Source organism: Bombina bombina, chromosome 3 (genome assembly GCF_027579735.1).
Source record: "Bombina bombina isolate aBomBom1 chromosome 3, aBomBom1.pri, whole genome shotgun sequence".
Lineage (NCBI taxonomy): Eukaryota > Metazoa > Chordata > Amphibia > Anura > Bombinatoridae > Bombina > Bombina bombina.
The window spans coordinates 938,048,502-938,068,847 of NC_069501.1; the positions used below are offsets into that span (position 1 = coordinate 938,048,502).

The following is a 20,346-nucleotide window of genomic DNA, read 5'->3' on the forward strand; positions in this document are numbered from 1 at the left end:
AATCGGAATTAAGGAAGGAATATTCTGATTGGCTGATGGAATCAGCCAATCAGAATCAAGTTCAATCCGATTGGCTGATCCAATCAGCCAATCAGATTGAGCTTGCATTCTATTGGCTGATCGGAACAGAGGTCCATGATCCGGCTGAAGTCTTCATCCAAGCGGCATCCATCCGGGGCGAAGCGGCAGCATCCTGAAGACCTCCACCGCGGAACATCCATCCTGGCCGACGACTGAACGACGAATGACGGTTCCTTTAAATGACGTCATCCAAGATGGCGTCCCTCGAATTCCGATTGGCTGATAGGATTCTATCAGCCAATCGGAATTAAGGTAGGAATATTCTGATTGGCTGATGGAATCAGCCAATCAGAATCAAGTTCAATCCGATTGGCTGATCCAATCAGCCAATCAGATTGAGCTTGCATTCTATTGGCTGATCGGAACAGCCAATAGAATGCGAGCTCAATCTGATTGGCTGATCGGATCAGCCAATCGGATTGAACTTGATTCTGATTGGCTGATTCCATCAGCCAATCAGAATATTCCTACCTTAATTCCGATTGGCTGATAGAATCCTATCAGCCAATCGGAATTCGAGGGACGCCATCTTGGATGACGTCATTTAAAGGAACCGTCATTCGTCGTTCAGTCGTCGGCCAGGATGGATGTTCCGCGGTGGAGGTCTTCAGGATGCTGCCGCTTCGCTCCGGATGGATGCCGCTTGGATGAAGACTTCAATCGGATGGAAGACCTCTTCTGCCCCACTTGGATGAAGACTTCAGCCGGATCATGGACCCCTTCAGCCCCCCGCTTGGGCTTGGATCAGGACATCGGAGGAGCTCTTCTGGACGGATCGGTGTGATACCCGGCGAGGTGAAGACAAGGTAGGATGATCTTCAGGGGCTTAGTGTTAGCTTTATTTAAGGGGGGTTTGGGTTAGATTAGGGGTATGTGGGTGGTGGGTTGTAATGTTGGGGGGCTTGGGTAGTGTATGTTTTTTTTTACAGGCAAAAGAGCTGTATTTCTTGGGGCATTCCCCGCAAAGGGCCCTGTTCAGGGCTGGTAAGGTAAAAGAGCTTTGAACTTTAGTAATTTAGAATAGGGTAGGGCATTTTTTTATTTTGGGGGGCTTTTTTATTTTATTAGGGGGCTTAGAGTAGGTGTAATTAGTTTAAAATTGTTGTAATATTTTTATTATGTTTGTAAATATTTTTTTATTTTTTGTAACTTAGTTCTTTTTTATTTTTTGTACTTTAGCTAGTTTATTTAATTGTATTTATTTGTAGCAATTGTATTTAATTAATTTATTGATAGTGTAGTGTTAGGTTAATTGTAGGTAATTGTAGGTAGTTTATTTAATTAATTTATTGATAGTCTAGTGTTAGGTTTATTTGTAACTTAGGTTAGGATTTATTTTACAGGTAAATTTGTAATTATTTTAACTATTTTAGCTATTAAATAGTTCTTAACTATTTTATAGCTATTGTACCTGGTTAAAATAAATACAAAGTTACCTGTAAAATAAATATAAATCCTAAAATAGCTATAATATAATTATAATTTATATTGTAGCTATATTAGGATTTATTTTACAGGTAAGTATTTAGCTTTAAATAGGAATAATTTATTTAATAAGAGTTAATTAATTTCATTAGATTTAAATTATATTTAACTTAGGGGGGTGTTAGTATTAGGGTTAGACTTAGCTTTAGGGGTTAATACATTTATTAGAATAGCGGCGAGATTCGGTCGGCAGATTAGGGGTTAATGTTTGAAGTTAGGTGTCGGCGATGTTAGGGAGGGCAGATTAGGGGTTAATACTATTTATGATAGGGTTAGTGAGGCGGATTAGGGGTTAATAACTGTATTATAGTAGCGCTCAGGTCCGGTCGGCAGATTAGGGGTTAATAAGTGTAGGCAGGTGGAGGCGACGTTGAGGGGGGCAGATTAGGGGTTAATAAATATAATATAGGGGTCGGCAGTGTTAGGGACAGCAGATTAGGGGTACATAAGGATAACGTAGGTGGCAGCGCTTTGCGGTCGGCAGATTAGGCTTTAATAAGTGTAGGCAGGTGGAGGCGACGTTGTGGGGGGCAGGTTAGGGGTTAATAAATATAATACAGGGGTCGGCGGTGTTAGGGGCAGCAGATTAGGGGTACATAAGTATAACGTAGGTGGCGGTCGGCAGATTAGGGGTTAAAAAATTTTTTCGAGTGTCGGCGATGTGGGGGGACCTCGGTTTAGGGGTACATAGGTAGTTTATGGGTGTTAGTGTACTTTAGAGTACAGTAGTTAAGAGCTTTATGAACTGGCGTTAGCCCAGAAAGCTCTTAACTACTGACTTTTTTCCTGCGGCTGGAGTTTTGTCGTTAGATGTCTAACGCTCACTTCAGAAACGACTCTAAATACCGGAGTTATAAAAATCCCATTGAAAAGATAGGATACGCAATTTACGTAAGGGGATCTGCGGTATGGAAAAGTCGCGGCTGGAAAGTGAGCGTTAGACCCTATTTTGAGTGACTCCAAATACCGGCGGTAGCCTAAAACCAGCGTTAGGAGCCTCTAACGCTGGTTTTCACGGCTACCGCCAAACTCCAAATCTAGGTCCATGTTTGTAACACTGCCTTATCCTTATAAAAAATAAGATAAGGAGGATCAAAGGAAAGAGCAGATAACTCTGAAACTCTAGCAAAAGAGATAGCTAAAAGTAATAAGATCTTCCAATAAAGCAGTTAAACATCCACCTTATGCATAGGTTCAAATGGAGAAGCCAGCAAAATCTTTAAAACCAAGTTAAGATTCCAAATTGATTACAGGCCTAATACGGGCCAAAGCCTGAACAAAACCATGAATATCAGGAAGATTAGCAATCTTCCTATGAATCAAAGCTGAATAAACAGAAGTCTGCCCTTTTAGAGAACTGGCAGATAGGCTCTTAACCAGATGATCCTGTAAAAAAAAAATGCAAAATCCTAGGAATTTTAAAAGAATGACAAGAAAAGTCATGATCTATACACCAATAATAAAGGCCTTCCAAATCTTATGATAAATCTTCCTAGTTACAGGCTTATGCGACTGAATTAAGGGTTCAATCACAGAATCAAAGAAACCTCTATGTGTAAGGACTAACCATTTAATTGTAATACTTGATATCCCGTTGGAAAACTGGATCTCGAGACAGAAGGTCTGACCATAAAGGAAAGGGCCAAGGACATCTGAATCAGATCTGCATAACAAATTATGTGAGGCCAAGCTGGGGCCATCAGGTTTATTAAGGATTTCTACAGCCTTATCTTGAAAATCACTCCGGGAAGAAGAACCAAAGGAGGAAACAGATAAACAAGGTGAAAAGACCAAGGAGCTACTAAAGTACCTGGGAAGTCTTTTGTTCAAATGTGAAGCCTTCAGATATATCTCTGGAAGACTCCAAAGATACACATTCTGATTGAACACCACCTGGTAAAGAGACCATTCCCCTGGATGTAGCGATTGACAACTGAGAAAGTCTGCTTCCCAGTTGTTCACACCTTAAATATGAATCGCAGACAATAGACAGGAATTGATTTTTGCCCATGAGGGGAATCTGAGACATTTCCTTCATAGCTAGGAAACTGTGAGTTTCCCCTTGTGGTTGACATAAGCCACTGCTGTGAGCTTGTCTGTTTGTAAATGGACATGAGACTCCTTTTTTAGCAAAGGCCAAGTCTTAAGAGCCCTGAAAATAGCACAGAGTTCCAAAATATTTATTGGCAATCTCACCTCCCAAGGATCTCAAACTCCTTGCGCACTCAGAGACAGAGACAGAGAACAGTCCCCCTACCTGAAAGACTTGTATCTGTAGTGATCACAGTCCAGGTAGAATGAGCAAAAGAAGACCCCTGAATAATGAACTGAGGATCCAGCCACCAAGATACTGACTTGTACTGGGATCCAGAAAAATTATTTTAGATAGCTGAGTATGACCTCTGCACCACTGACGAAGCATAAAAAACTGAAGAGGTCTCATGTTAAATCGAGAAAAAGGAATTGTATCTGTAGCTGCAGTCATAGGACCCAAATCTTCCATATAAAGAGCAACAGAAGGAAATGAGAGGGACTGAATGGTCAGTCAAGCTGACACTATATTCAGAAACCAGGGATCTGGAAAAAACTGGAACAAAGCCTCCTGAAAAAGGCATAACCTGCCCCCTTCCAGAACCCATGGATCGAGAGCCGCACCTTCAGTTTTGTTAGTAGGGATAAAGTTCTTAACCTGCTTTAACTTGTTCCAGATAGCACTAGGTCTCCAGACTGAGCCAGAGGTGCCTTGCTTCTGAGTTGCAGAGTCAAAGTTCTTTTCCCTTAGGCTTCCTGAGGAAGAAAAGCCCCTTCACCTCCAGTAACAGTAGATACAGGGGCGAAACTGCAGGGGGTGCAGAGTGCGCAGCTGTAACTGGGCCCCTGAGGGTGGGGGCCCAGCTTAAAAAAAATGTTGACCTGTCACTGCCTGCACTGATATCATGTGAGTGTGACATGATGCTTTACTAGTGTCTCTGACTAGAGGGGTTAGTGTTTCTGTTTTACCCATTGGTGTTCATGTCTATGTGTGTATGTATGTATGTGACTGTGTGTGTATTTATGCATGTATGTGTGTGTGTATGTTTGTAGAACCAACAAATTACAGACCTTGTTACTACAGAATGGGGGGACAGGGGGTAAACAGTGTCACTATATAGTACCCCTATATACAGTGCGGGGGGTCTAGACCATGTCACTGACTACTGAGGTCACTTTATAAAGTACTGGGGCGGGTAGGGTCAGGCCAGCCATCTCACCGGCAGATTACAGACTGTGTCACTAACTCACTATATACAGTACTGGGGGTTAAACAGTGTCACTATATACAGTAATAGGGGGTCAGACCATCTCACAGACTGTGGGCACAGGGTACCTCCTCTTGCAGACATGTAATCTGATTCACATTTTTTTTCTGTGTAAAATGTAAAAAAAAAAAAGATATGTATCAAATTCACCTTTTTTTTTTGGGGGGGTAGGGGGGCCTTCTTAGATTCTTGCACCTGGGCCCTGTGGTTTCTAGTTACGCCTCTTAGTAGATAGAATCTATACCAGAACCAAAAAATTGCTTTCCCTGAAAATAAATAGATACAAATCTTAATGTAGAGACCATGTCAGCAGACCAGGATTTAAGCCATAGGGCTTCTCAAGCAAGGACTGCCAAAGACATGCTTTTGATATTGATTTTCATAATATCAAATACACCATTACAAATAAAGAAATTGGCACTTTTGGGTAAAAAGATCTTCACTAGCTAAATGATTAGAGCACTGCTCTGAAAGACTAGATAAACAGTAAAATGAGGCAGCAGCCACATAAACAATAGAAATAGCTTGTCTAAGCAAATACCCAGCTTGCAAAAAGGCCCTTCTATAAAAGGACTCTAATTTCCTATCTAAAGGCCTTTAAAAGAAGTCTTCCAAAGGGCTAGTAGTATGCTTAGCCACAGTGGAAATAGCCCCATCAACTTTAGAAACAGTTTCCCATAACTCAACATTAACAGCAGATAAAGGATATAACTTCTTAAATCTTGCAGAAGGATTCAAGGAATTACCTGACCATTCCATAGAAACCATGTCAGAGACAGCCTCAGGGATAGGAATAACCTCAGGGGCTTAGTAAACGGAATCTAAATTATTAAAAGGCTTATCCTCAGAAATCTTAGAACTTTAACCCCTATAAAGTAAGTAAAACCTCTTTCAAAAGAGAACAAATATGTTCAATTTTAAATAAAAAAAGAGGATGTATAAGGTTCAACATTAGAAGAAGACTCCTCATCATCTGTGAAAACCTCACCTTCTGAAGAAACAACAGTTCAGATGACTGACCTTTATGCTTAAAGACGAGAGCGCAGCCAGTGCCTCAGAAGTAGCAGATTTGATGAGATTTTTCAAACCTTTTGATATATTTGAAGCACTCTTCTGTAAACAAATAGAATGAGCAGGATTACCCATAGAAGCAGCATTAGGTTGGCCTGAATGCAATAACATAGATAAACATGAGTCACATAAGTAAGCTGGAGAAGATACATAAGCTTTTTTTACAATATACACACTTAATACTGGTAGGAAAGTATTCAGGGGACTCAGATTCTTAGGTAGATTTATGGACAGAATCAGATTTCATTATAGTACTTAGCAAAGCAACGCAAAAAACTAAAATATGCCCTTTAAAAAAAAAGCTCTTTAGGAATGGAAAAATGTACTCCCTCCTAAAGTAGTCTTAAAAGACTTATAAGTAAAAGGTGTGCTAAGCCGAACTGAAAATAAAGCAGAAGACAAATAAACTTCCCATCCAAAGCCCAGAAAACGCTCATCAGTATTGAATAACGCATGCTGGAAAAAACGATAGTTAAGCATGAGATTAGCTCGCCAAACCAGACGTGCGCAAGGCAGAGGATATACGTGCCCTAAACCGACGTGCATAATCCCAAAAAATCAAAGCGTGAAAAAATTTAAACTTAAGAGCACACCAACTTGCGATATCCCGACATGCATTTAACAGATGTACACTATCCTGATGCGTGTAAACCTGAAGGCCAACGCGCGAACAAATAAACGCACCAAAAAACCTGACACGTTCAAAATAGCAAGGGGAATTATATATACATTCTGTCCCAGGTCCATATATATTAAATAAATATACTGTATATCTAAACTATAATTATCCATATTAAAGCTATAGAAAGTCTAAATGAAAAGATAATGATACTTACCAAAAGACACTCATCTACCAGCAAACAACCAATAGACAGCCAAACCATTACTGAAACATATCAGCAGAGGTTATGGAAAAGGAGTATATTGTAGATCCATAGAAGGAGGCAAAAGATAAGTCCCTGCGACCAATTATGGAGGGTCTCTGACAGAATTCCCATGAGGCGAACAAAGAGCCACAAACCTTACCCCTCTGATAAGCACTGTACTCTGAGGGGAAACCGGCCTCAATATAGACTGAGAATCCCTTTCTCTGAAGAATCAAATGCACATCTTCATTCTTAGACCACCTCCAGCGGAGACAAAGAAAAAACTAAGGTACCTGTAATGTGAGAGGGGTTTTATAGAGCTCTTGGGATTTGGGAATCTTTGCCTCCTCCTAGTGGTAAAGAAGAGTAATTCCCACATAGTGAGTATATTCCTTTATTGCAGATGTGTTGCTTAAATAAGCTTTATTATTGTAATTCTCAATTTTAAGTGTATTTTGTGTTTTCAGCAGTGAAAGTGGAATTTAACTAATCCTATTTGGAAGGTCAGCGACACCACTATGTTCAGACTTTATTCTGCAATCTTGGGAGAGATTGGAGCTGGCAGCAGCTTCCTTACAGGAATGTGTTTTTTTTCTTGTTTTCTCACTTAACAACATTGTAATGCACTTATATATATATCGTTTTTTCATTTAAATTTGTAATTAGACAAGGCATTCCACTACCTATACGTGCAACGATTCAGAGGGAGATACTTGCAAGGCAGTTCTGGTGATGCCTATCTACAGGTTTGTCTGCTATCTCTGCAATTGGAGGCCGCACTATGTCCCTTTATTTAACACAGATATTATAATAATGAGTGTTATTGAATTTGTAAACCAGTTGGGAAACCAAATTGAGGCTGACCTTAAAGCGACAAGCCTCTGAAGTCAACAGATGTAAATCTGACTTTGGCTTGGCCATAAATGTATTGTATATTATTGAAATTATGTTTTGAATTCTTACTAAAATATATATTGACAATGGTGTATTGTTTCTCTAAGGTCCAGATATTCAAAACCTTGCCGCTCAGGCGATATATTCTAACTTTTATTTATTTATTATTTGATTATACACACTGTTATAATTTTACTATATATTGTTTTTGATATACTCTAAGAAGTCTCGTCGCTACTGCTAGGTGCTTAAAAATTTTTAGCATAACAAATTTAATCTTGAGATATGTTGCTTTGTAGGGTTCTTTATGTGAAACAGAGACTCCTACATTACAATACAAGGTCTAAAATATATCCCAAAGATTTTGTGCCAGCGAGGTTTTGTATATCAAGCCCCTAAATAGAAATAAAATTGAAATTTTAAATTTGTCACTGTCCAAAAAAATGTCAGTCTAGATATGTTTATCTTAAGTCAGTAGTAACAATTTTAGCTTCTGAGCAGCATTAAGCAAAAATGCTAGCAAGTATTGTGGGTATATATATATATATATATATATATATTTAATAATATATATATATATATATATATATATATATATATATATATATATATATAATTTTTTTTTATTTTAAGTGAGGCAATCCTAAATACATTTGCAGAGACATGATTCAGACAGAATGTAGAAATTATGGTGAAAAAAAAAATCAAATATATCTCTTTCTCTTGTATCCTTTGTTGAAATAGGCCCAGCCCAGGAACATGCAAGTGTCTTGAACACCATATGACAGTTTTGTCTGCAACAATTTTAGTAACAATGTTGTACATTTAGTGTAAAGGACAGGTGTATGCTCCTGATTGAAAGAGTCAACAACTTTTATTGTTTGTAAATATTAATGCTTACATCAAACTTTTTTTTTCATTTAATACTTCTGTTTTTATTTATTTTTTACTATCATTGAAGTGGTTAACAACAGTTTCTCAAATAACCTTACCTCAAAAACTAACTGGTCCACAATAACATTGCCGTCTGATAAAGAGACTTTCAGTTGCGAGACCAGTCTCTCCATCTCTCTGACTTCCAGTTTCAGCAATTCAAAGTCCAGTTCATTGTATGAAATACTTGTCCTCTCCATTGCTTCAATCTTCTTTGTTAAGTTTAACATCTTTTTTTCATAAACACTCAAAAGATCTTGTATACTCTGCAATCTGACACAATGAGAATTATTGTTTATATACCTGTATGATATGTACATTTCACATTTATTTATGTTATTCCAAAAATGTGTTTATTTCTGAAATTGCCGAAAAATAAAGTATTCCAATAAACATACATTTCAATGTATGATGAACATGCTAGAATCTGAAATATAAATGTATGAAAGTCGTTTTAATATATCCAATAAAAGAGTGCTACAATTCAAACTTTCTTTAACTCTAACCCGAGTTTGGCTAATTCAGTTAAAAAGGCCTACTGGGAAAAAAATCTCCAAGTTGGCTATTCCAGGCCTCCTAACAATGGAGAGGGAAAATCCTTTTATCTCACTGTCCCTGAGGCAGTCATATCTCCTGATTTGAAGGATTTCCCTTATTTCCACCCAGTATCGAACCAGAAACAACCATGAACTCCCTTGCAACTGCCTTGACATACTCAAAATCCCATCCACTATCCATGTGTGACCATGCCCTTCCTGACATGGCAAACAAAATAACGACCCTCTCAACCTCCTGAGCCTTGGATACCCAGCCACAAATGTTGGAAAGTATGTTATTCTCTAAATGCAAGTTTGTCATAAAGTCCTTTTTTCCAAGCAGTTTGTATATTCCAATTATTTTGAATTTTGAAAAGTAAAATATACAATTTGCTTTTAAAGATAGAAGAAGTCTACTATACACCAATAATTTACTTGCAACCTACTTTAGCTCAGCTTGTCAATACCAGTCAACTTTAGAACAAATGTTGACGATTTCAACCAACTGGCTTTAATCAGGGCTTAAAGCAAAATTATATATATATATATATATATATATATATATATATATATATATATATATATATATATATATATATATTGTAAATCAAAGAAAACATAAAAAAAAACTACTTACTGGTTTTCTTGCAAAATGGGCACTATAGCTGCTGACTGCAGCTTCATATGGGAGCAGACATGAGCTTATGATCATGGGCAAAAACAGATTTCATGTTTCTCTAGCATTCCCTGAGTTGTAAACCAGCTAATATTACTTTAGAAGATTTATGACATCATGCTAGCTATGCCCATCCTTTAGAGACCACAGTCCTCTCGTGGGGCTATAACAGGAAGTAATGGAAACTACACAAATTAAGTTTAAAAATAAATAAAGAAAAGGTAAAATCCTTTTGGAATGGTGATTATTACATTTTGCAATGATTTCCCACTGATTAGAGGTTTTTTTTTATCACAACAATGAAATAGACTGCTTTCTTTCCCTTTAAGAAACTATTACCCTGACAATAAGATGCAAATGTGTTTTTTTTTTTATTTTTATTATATTTGTTTATAAATGTTGTAACTAAAGGTTCAATTTTAATCCTTAGAAAAACATCAAATAATTTATAAACAAAAATCCCCATAAACTTTATAATGTTTTTTTCTGTTAAAAATAATTTAACAAGTTTCTCCAAAGGATTGTGATTGATCCCTAAGTTATCATAGGTTAACCAGCCTGTTCTTCTTATTTAAAGGGATAGTCTAGTCAAAATTAAACTTTCATGATTCAGATAGAGCATGCAATTTTAAGCAACTTTCTAATTTACTCCTATTATCATTTTTTCTTTGTTCTCTTGGTATCCTTATTTTAAAAAGCAAGAATGTAAGCTTAGGAGCTGGCCTATATTTGGTTCAGCATCTGGATAGCGCTTGCTGATTGGTGGCTACATTTAGAACACCGGAGTGACTACAAACGACTGCTTTGTTACATTTTATTTGTTTTTAACAAAATGTGTATTTTAACATTGTAATAAATTTGGAACCCTGTGTAAGCCACAGAGTTGGATCCATTTATTACTGGGTGATTATTGGGTGAGATAATGAAGCTCCATGTGGTGTGAGTACCAGACCAAGCTAAACATTGCAACAGTTTTACACTATGGATGTTTCTCTTTGCTCATTTGAGGTTGCATCAAAGAATCATATGGACATTCATCTGATTTTGAAATAACACAATGCACAGTGTTGTAAACTTTTTATTCTTATTTATTTTCTGTATTTATTTTTACTTTTTACATAAATATGTCTAATGGGACCAACCTCGTGTACAACCCAACACCACCAACACCTCTCATATGGCTAACTGCCTATTTATGTTTTTCTGAAACAATACTTATTCTGCAACAATCCCTATCAGTGAAAAATGCAATCTCTTACTCAACAAAATGGCATGGGTGTCGTCAGACACAAGCACATTTATATTATTATAAATTATATATTATTATTCTGCAACATATTTTATCTTTGTCTATATTAATACTATTACATTTTCTTAACTGTAAGGAATATTTTGTATTGTTGCAAAGTGCCATTACATGATAAAGAACAAAGACCAGCAGGAGCTGGAATATCAGACATTTTCAAAATGTTATAACAACTTTTCTTATAAGCTCCAGTGATTGATACTGAATGAAAACCACAGGTTAAATTTGCTAACATATACTTATTCTGGTGACTTGATCTAGCATTTAATCCCATATCAAGTGCATTAGCCCGCAGTGGCCATGCAGTGTGACAATTAGTATTATATATATATATATTTCAGCTATTTATTAATTTAAAAGAACACATGTAGATAAATTAAACTGCAACAGATTTGTATATTTATTATATATGAATAATATTTACCTGCTTATTGTTTTGACATTATTTTGAAATGGCAATAAATAGGGTATAGGTTCTTGGTAAATATCATGTTTCATATTTATTATGCTTATGTTTGCCAACACAATTTCACAACAGTTAACTAGATACTATAGATATCTTTATATTTTAATAAACACAAATGCTTTCACAAACATATCTTGTAATGCTATAAAACATTAATGATTAACAAGGGTTACTGTATTTTGTTTGTTTGTTTGTGATAAGCACATCTAGACTGCCTTAGACATAAAGGTACAGTATATTGAACAAGGGTATTTTCTGATAGCTTGAACTGAAAGTGACATGAACCCCAATTTGTTTCTTTTGTGATTCTTACAAAGCATATCATTTTAAAAGCTTTCCAGGTTATTTATACTATCAAATTGATAAAGAGCATACCCATTGGGGCACGTGTCTGGGGCACTACATGCGAGCAAACACAATGTCATCTAGTGCTCTTGCAAATGTATAACAAGTATTCTTGCAATACAACTTCCATATAGTGGACTCCATCAATTAAGCTGCAACAGCACCTAAAGCACAGCAGTTTGCAATCATCCCAATCCGTACAGCTCTGTACAGCTCCAACTTCAGGCTGTTCTGTAACAAACTATCGGCTAGATTACGAGTTTTGCGTTATGCTGAAAAAGCATCGTTAACAGGTCCTAACACTGCTTTTTCACTACCGCTGCTATTACGAGTCTTGCAGGTTTAGGGGCACCGCACACTGTGGCAAACCTAGCCACTTCTGGACTATAATGTAAGAAAGGTTGTCTATATGCTGTATTGTGTGCTATGTAGATGTGACAGACCCTTCTGTCAGGACTGAAGGAGTTAACTGTGTTTAGCTTTAAGAAGCTAATTTTCTAAATACAAGTTGCTGGCTCCAGCCATAATTTAGTTAGTGATGAGAATTCCATTGTTTGATCACCTTCAGAGAGAAAACGCCTAAGTGATAAGAAGAGCCAAGAGTGTCTTGTGTTTAAAGTATTTAAGTAATGTAATTCTATTGTTTCATAAAAGGGCGTCTTCCCCTTTTATCTAATGTACAATATTCTTTCAACCCCCCCATCTGGGGGGGGGGGTCAGACCTGCATAAATACTAGGCATAGCCTTTTAATAAATGACATTCTGTTTTAAACCTGAAAACTGTCTGGGTTGTGAATTGCTGATTCCCTATGCAGGACATTGTTCCCTGGTGTTAACCCTTGGTATCCTGTTGGTACCGTTACAATTGGTGGCAAGCGACGGAATGAACCTTATCGCCCAGAAGAGCAACTACACAAGGCAGTAACCTCAGGAAGAGGGGGATTACTACAATACTGACTAAGATGGAAGGAGTACCAGGGACCGAAGTGAATGGAGATGGATTATTCTAAGCTAAAGAGACAAACGTTAAAGGAACTGCTAGAAGCCAGGGGAAAGATAGGCAGCAGCAAACCCAAGACTATATTAATTGCCGAGCTGATGGAGGGAGACAGAGCTCGCAGCGCTACGCCTCCAGCAGCCATGGAGGAGACCCTATACCAGAGGGAAATGAGGACCAGGCTGGAATTTTTACCCCAACCTGTACCACGGGATATGCTATCCGTGGTAATGGCAGATGTGCAGGAGTACGTGATGGCACACAGTCCGCGGAATACATCCTCCCGAGCAGAATCCATTTTGGACGCACTCAGCAACCCAGTAAGACCCAAAATCCCATACCATGCATTTAAAATGTTTTGTGAGGAGAAGGATGAGATCGATGGGTATTTACAGGATTTTGAGAGACTGTGCGAGTTACATGATTTGGAGCAGTCCGTATGGGTGCCGGTGCTAGCAGGCAAGCTAGCCGGTAGGGCAGCGGAAGCGTATCGCGCTGTACCCAGGGAGGACAGCAAGGATTACGCTAAAGTGAAGAGAGCGATCTTGGAAAGATATGCCATTACCCCAGAGGCATACCGGCGCAAGTTTAGAGGCCTGCGCAAGCCAGAAAGAGATTCCCATGCAGAGTGGGCCCACAAGCTGGATCAAGCATCTCAAGGGTGGATACAGGCCAGCCAAGCTACCACCATGGAAGAATTGCGACAACTGATGCTGTTGGAGCAATTCTTTAACGGCTTGTCCCCAGAAGCCCAAGAATGGGTGAGAGATCGAAAAGCCCTCACCTTAACCGAAGCAGCCAGATTAGCAGACCAGCATTTTGATGCCAGGAGGCACCATGGAATACAGCCTAACACCCCCACAGCTGCACCTTTTCGCCCAGCCCCAGGGAATCCACCACCCCCCTCACGATACAACAGACGGGCGAATATACAATGCCACACCTGCAAGCAGTGGGGACATATGGCACGTGAGTGCACCCAAATCGGAGCAGACAAGCTTGGAACCAGGTCAGATAGAACCTGGCCCCAAGGGCGGCTGCTCACCATTACCAAACGGAGCCATCCGCTCATGAGTTGTTGAGCACCCAAGCCGAGGAACCCCTGGGAATTCTGCATGAGGTGATGTCGGTCCAGGGACTTCGGGATTCGGGAGCTACTTTAACCCTGATAGCTCCCCATTTGGTGCCGGATACAGCACCCACTGGCGGATCCGTGGCAGTATGAGGGTCAGGGGGAGCAGTATACCGATTGCCCACTGCTAGAGTGGAGTACAGACCCCCAGTCACCCCAGCAGCTGCCAGTTACCAACCCCCGGCGCACCGCTATACCACACGGCCTCCGGCCACGAACTACCCTCAGAGAGCCCGGTTCCATTCGCGGGGCTACTCACAACCTATTCGGTGCTTTGGATGTAAGCAACTAGGGCACAAAAGACCAGAGTGTCCCCTAAACGCAGCGAACCAAGCACAGTCCTGGAGAAGACCCGCCGGCGGAATCCCACATAATCCTCAGCCTGCGGCCCGCTACGTAGAGGCGCCAGAATGCTGGGGCAGCCTACATGAAGCCGACCCCGTGCAAGCTGCCCACCGGAATAACCGGCAACGGGTTAAAGTGAATGGGAAGGAGGTCAGTGGTCTACGGGATACTGGTGCTACCATGACCTTGCTTCAAGAGAACTTGGTGTCTGAGAAACAGCACACTGGAGACACTGTGGCTGTGAGGGTAGCAGGGGGCACTGTGTTCCGCCTACCTGTTGCCAGGGTACATTTGGATTGGGGAGTGGGCGCTAGACCTGTGAATGTGGGGGTCAAGAAGGACTTACCTGCTGATGTTCTCCTTGGAAATGACTTGGCCCCCCTTGTTTCTGCCTATGCTCCCATGGGTCCCGCTGATATTAACCCTGTGACTACCCAAGCCCAGTCCCTTCGAGAAGAGGTACATTTTAACCGTGGTGGACTACGCCACTAGGTACCCCGAGGCCATTACTCTCTCCAACATCCATGCAGAGACGGTAGCTGAAGCCCTATTTGGGGAGCTACAACCTAGTTTGGTTTACTTACAAGTTGCTGTTACCTTTTATATTTTAATCAGGGCCCTCAAAAAGTTGCAGCCGTACCTGTATGGACAACCTTTTTCCTTACTCACAGATCACAACCCGTTGGTGTGGCTGAACCATGTGGCCGGGGACAATGCCAGGCTGCTGCGCTGGAGTTTGGCGCTGCAGCCCTTCGACTTTACCATCCATTACCGCCCAGGGAAACAAAACGGTAACGCCGACGGTTGTCCAGACAAACTGAACTTGAAAAGTGATCTGTGAGTGCTTCCCCGGACATCCCCAAGCCGATCCGTTGGGATCAGACTGTGTATGCCGGCTTGGTTCTGGGGGAGCATTGTGGCAAACCTAGCCACTTCTGGACTATAATGTAAGAAAGGTTGTCTATATGCTGTATTGTGTGCTATGTAGATGTGACAGACCCTTCTGTCAGGACTGAAGGAGTTAACTGTGTTTAGCTTTAAGAAGCTAATTTTCTAAATACAAGTTGCTGGCTCCAGCCATAATTTAGTTAGTGATGAGAATTCCATTGTTTGATCACCTTCAGAGAGAAAACGCCTAAGTGATAAGAAGAGCCAAGAGTGTCTTGTGTTTAAAGTATTTAAGTAATGTAATTCTATTGTTTCATAAAAGGGCGTCTTCCCCTTTTATCTAATGTACAATATTCTTTCAACCCCCCCATCTGGGGGGGGGGTCAGACCTGCATAAATACTAGGCATAGCCTTTTAATAAATGACATTCTGTTTTAAACCTGAAAACTGGCTGGGTTGTGAATTGCTGATTCCCTATGCAGGACATTGTTCCCTGGTGTTAACCCTTGGTATCCTGTTGGTACCGTTACACACACTTCTTTGGCCTTACCGCAAAACGACTTACATAAACTTCGTAAACCCTTTTTTCTATGGGACTTCCATAGCGCCGGTATTACGAGTCTGTCCTGGGAGGCCAAAATGTGAGCGGTACAGCCTCTACCGACAAGGACCATAATGCATAGCATAAAACTCATAACTAAAGTGCTAAAAAGTAAACTAACACCCATAAACTACCTATTAACCCCTAAACCGAGGCCCTCCTGCATCGCAAACACTAAAATACAATTTTTAACCCCTAATCTGCCTCTCCGGACATCGCCGCCACTAGAATAAACATATTAACCCATAAATTGCCGCACTCCCGCCTCGCAAACACTAGTTAAATATTATTAACCCCTAATCTGCCGTCCACAACGTCGCCGCCACTATATTAAATGTATTAACCCCTAAATCTAAGTCTACCCCTAACACCCGCTAACTTAAATATAATTTAAATAAATCTAAAGAATATTACTATAATTAGCTAAATTATTCCTATTTAAAACTAAATACTTACCTGTAAAATAAACCCTAAGATAGCTACAATATAACTAATAGTTACATTGTAGCTAGCTTAGGGTTTATTTTTATTTTACAGGCAAGTTTGCATTTATTTAAACTAGGTAGAATAGTTATTAAATAGTTATTAACTATTTAATTTCTAACTAGCTAAAATAAATACAAATTGACCTGTAAAATAGAACCTAATCTAAGTTACAATAACACCTAACACTACACTACAATTAAATAAATTAACTAAATTAAATACAATTAAATAAATTAAATTATCTAAATCACAAAAAAACCCACTAAATTACAGAAAATAAAAAACAAATGACAGATCTTTAAACTAATTACACCTAATCTAATAGCCCTATCAAAATAAAAAAGCCCCCCAAAATAAAAAAAAAACCCTAGCCTAAACTAAACTATCAATAGCCCTTAAAAGTGCCTTTTGCGGGGCATTGCCCCAAAGTAATCAGCTCTTTTACCTGTAAAAAAAAATACAAACAACCCCCCCAACAGTAAAACCCACCACCCACACAACCAACCCCCCAAATAAAATACTAACTAAAAAATCCTAAGCTCCCCATTGCTCTGAAAAGGGCATTTGGATGGGCATTACCCTTAAAAGGGCATTTAGCTCTTTTGCAGGCCCAAAGCCCTAACCTAAAAAATAAACCCACCCAATACACCCTTAAAAAAATCCTAACACTAACCCCGAAGATTCACTTACCAGGAGAAGTCTTCATCCAAGCGGCAAGTTGTCCTCAACAAAGCCAACAGAAGTGGTCCTCCAGACGGGCAGAAGTCTTCATCCAGACGGCATCTTCTTTCTTCATCCATCCGGCGCGGAGCGGCTCCATCTTCAAGACAACCGGCGCTAAGCATCCTCTTCAAACGATGGCTTCTTCGTAATGAATATCTCTTTAAGTGACGTCATCAAAGATGGCATCCCTTAGATTCCGATTGGCTGACAAAAAACATCCAGACGGCATCTTCTATCTTCATCCATCCGGCGCGGAGCGGGTCCATCTTCAAGACATCCGACGCGAAGCATCCTCTTCTTTCTTCATCCGACAACTGAATGAAGGTTCCTTTAAATGACGTCATTCAAGATGGCATCCCTTCAATTCTGATTGGCTGATAGAATTCTATAAGCCAATCGGAATTAAGGTAGAAAAAATCCTATTGGCTGATTGGATCAGCCAATAGGATTGAACTTCAATCCTATTGGCTGATCCAATCAGCCAATAGGATTGAGCTTGCATTCTATTGGCTGATTGGAACAGCCAATAGAATGCCAGCTCAATCCTATTGGCTAATTGCATCAGCCAATAGGATTTTTTCTACCTTAATTCCGATTGGCTGATACAATTCTATCAGCCAATCGGAATCTAAGGGACGCCATCTTGGATGATGTCACTTAAAGAGATATTCATTAGGAAGAAGCTGTCATTTGAAGAGGATGCTCCGCGTCGGATGTCTTGAAGATGGACCCGCTCCGCGCCGTCTGGATGAAGACTTCTGCCCATCTGGAGGACCACTTCTGCTGGCTTCGTTGAGGACATCTTGCCGCTTGGATGAAGACTTCTCCCGGTAATGAATCTTCGGGGGTTAGTGTTATGATTTTTTTAAGGGTGTATTGGGTGGGTTTATTTTTTAGGTTGGGGCTTTGGGCTAGCAAAGAGCTAAATGCCCTTTTAAGGGCAATGCCCATCCACATGCCATTTTTATTTTTTGGGGAGCTTAGATTTTTTTAGTTAGTATTTTATTTGGGGGGTTGGTTGTGTGGGTGGTGGGTTTTACTTTTGGGGGTTTTGTTTGTATATTTTTTACAAGTTAAAGAGCTGATTACTTTGGGGTAATGCCCTTCAAAAGGCCCTTTTAAGGGCTATTGATAGTTTAGTTTAGGTTAGGGTTTTTTTTATTTTGGGGGGGCTTTTTTTATTTTGATAGGGCTATTAGATTAGGTGTCATTAGTTTAAAGATCTGTAATTTGTTTTTTATTTTCTGTAATTTAGTGGGGGGTTTTTGTGATTTAGATAATTTAATTTATTTAATTGTATTTAATTTATTTAATTTATTTAATTGTATTTAATTTTGTTAATTTCTTTAATTGTAGTGTAGTGTTAGGTGTTATTGTAACTTAGGTTAGGTTTTATTTTACAGGTCAATTTGTATTTATTTTAGCTAGGTAGTTATTAAATAGTTAATAACTATTTAATAACTTTTCTACCTAGTTAAAATAAATACAAACTTGCTTGTAAAATAAAAATAAAACCTAAGCTAGATACAATGTAACTATGAGTTATATTGTAGCTAGCTTAGGGTTTATTTTATAGGTAACTATTTAGTTTTAAAAATGAATAATGTAGTTAATTATATAAATTATATTTAGATTTATTTAAATTATATTTAAGTTAGAGGGTGTTAGGGTTAGGGTTAGACTTAGGTTTAGGGGTAATACATTTAATATAGTGGCGGTGACGTTGGAGGCGGCAGATTAGGGGTTAATAAATTTAGGTAGATTGGGGAGGCAGATTAGGGGTTAATAAATATAATGTAGGTGTTGGCGATGTTGGGGGCAGCAGATTAGGGGTTAATAATTATAATGTAGGTGGCGGTTGTGTCCGGAGCAGCAGATTAGTGGTTAATAAGAATAATGTAGGTGTCAGCGATATGGGGGCGGCAGATTAGGGGTTAATAAGTGTAGGATTAGGGGTGTTTAGACTCGGGGTTCATGTTAAGGTGTTAGGTGTAAACATAAAATGTGTTTCCATATAGGAATCAATGGGGCTGCGTTACTGAGCTTAACGCTGCTTTTTGGTAGGTGGTAGACTTTTTCTCAGCTGACTCTCCCCATTGATGTCTATGGGGAAATCATGCATGAGCATGTACGACCAGCTCACCGCTGACTTAAGCAGCGCTGGTATTGGAGTGCGGTATGGAGCAAAATTTTGCTCTACGCTCACTTCTTGCCTTTCAATGCCGGGTTTATAAAAACTCGTAATACCAGCGCTGCAGGTAAGTGAGCGGTGAGAAAAAACTGCTCGTTAGCACCGCATAGCTCCTAATGCAAAACTCGTAATCTGGCCTTATGGAAGCCTCACAAATCCATCAGAATGCAGTCTGCTGTGCATTTCAAACACTAGTTACATTTTATTAACCCCTAATCTGCTGTCCCTAACATCGCCGACACCTGCCTACATTTATTAACCCCTAATCTTCCACCCCCAACGTCGCTGCCACTATATTAAAGTTATTAACCCCTAAATCTAAGTCTAATCCTAACCCTAACACCCGCTAACTTAAATATAATTTAAATAAATCTAAATAACTAACTAAAATTAACTAAATTATTCCTATTTAAAACTAAATACTTACCTATAAAATAAACCCTAAGCTAGCTACAATATAACTAATAGTTACATTGTAGCTAGCTTAGGATTTATTTTTATTTTACAGGCAACTTTGTATTTATTTTAACTAGGTAGAATAGTTATTAAATAGTTATTAACTATTTAATAGCTACCTAGTTAAAATAAAGACAAATTTACCTGTAAAATAAAACCTAGCCTAAGTTACAATTACACCTAACACTACATTATAATTAAATTAATTTCCTAAATTAACTACAATTAAATACAATTATCTAAAGTACGAAAAAACCCCCACTAAATTACAGAAAATAATAAAATAATTACACGTAAATAAAACCTAACACTAACCCCTTGAAGATCACCCTTGAGAAGTCTTCACCCAACCAGGCCAAAGTCCTCAACGAAGCTGGGCGAAGTGGTCCTCCAGACAGGCAGAAGTCTTTATCCAAGCCGGGAAGAAGAGATCCTCCAAACAGGCAGAAGTCTTTATCCAAGCCGGGAAGAAGAGATCCTCCAGACAGGCAGAAGTCTTCATCCAGAAGGCATCTTCTATTTTCATCCATCCGGCGCGGAGCGGGTCCATCTTCAAGACATCCGATGCA

General features: G+C 39.3%; 1 protein-coding gene across 1 annotated transcript in view; it reads right to left on the reverse strand.

Annotated features, from left to right (window-relative positions):
* Positions 1-20,346, reverse strand: part of OLFM4 (olfactomedin 4) — a 129,347-nt gene that overhangs the window by 49,902 nt on the left and 59,099 nt on the right. Inside the window, exon 5 of the mRNA XM_053705492.1 lies at positions 8,689-8,885. Coding sequence (XP_053561467.1) covers positions 8,689-8,885 — 197 coding nt within the window. The remainder of the gene's footprint in view (positions 1-8,688; positions 8,886-20,346) is intronic.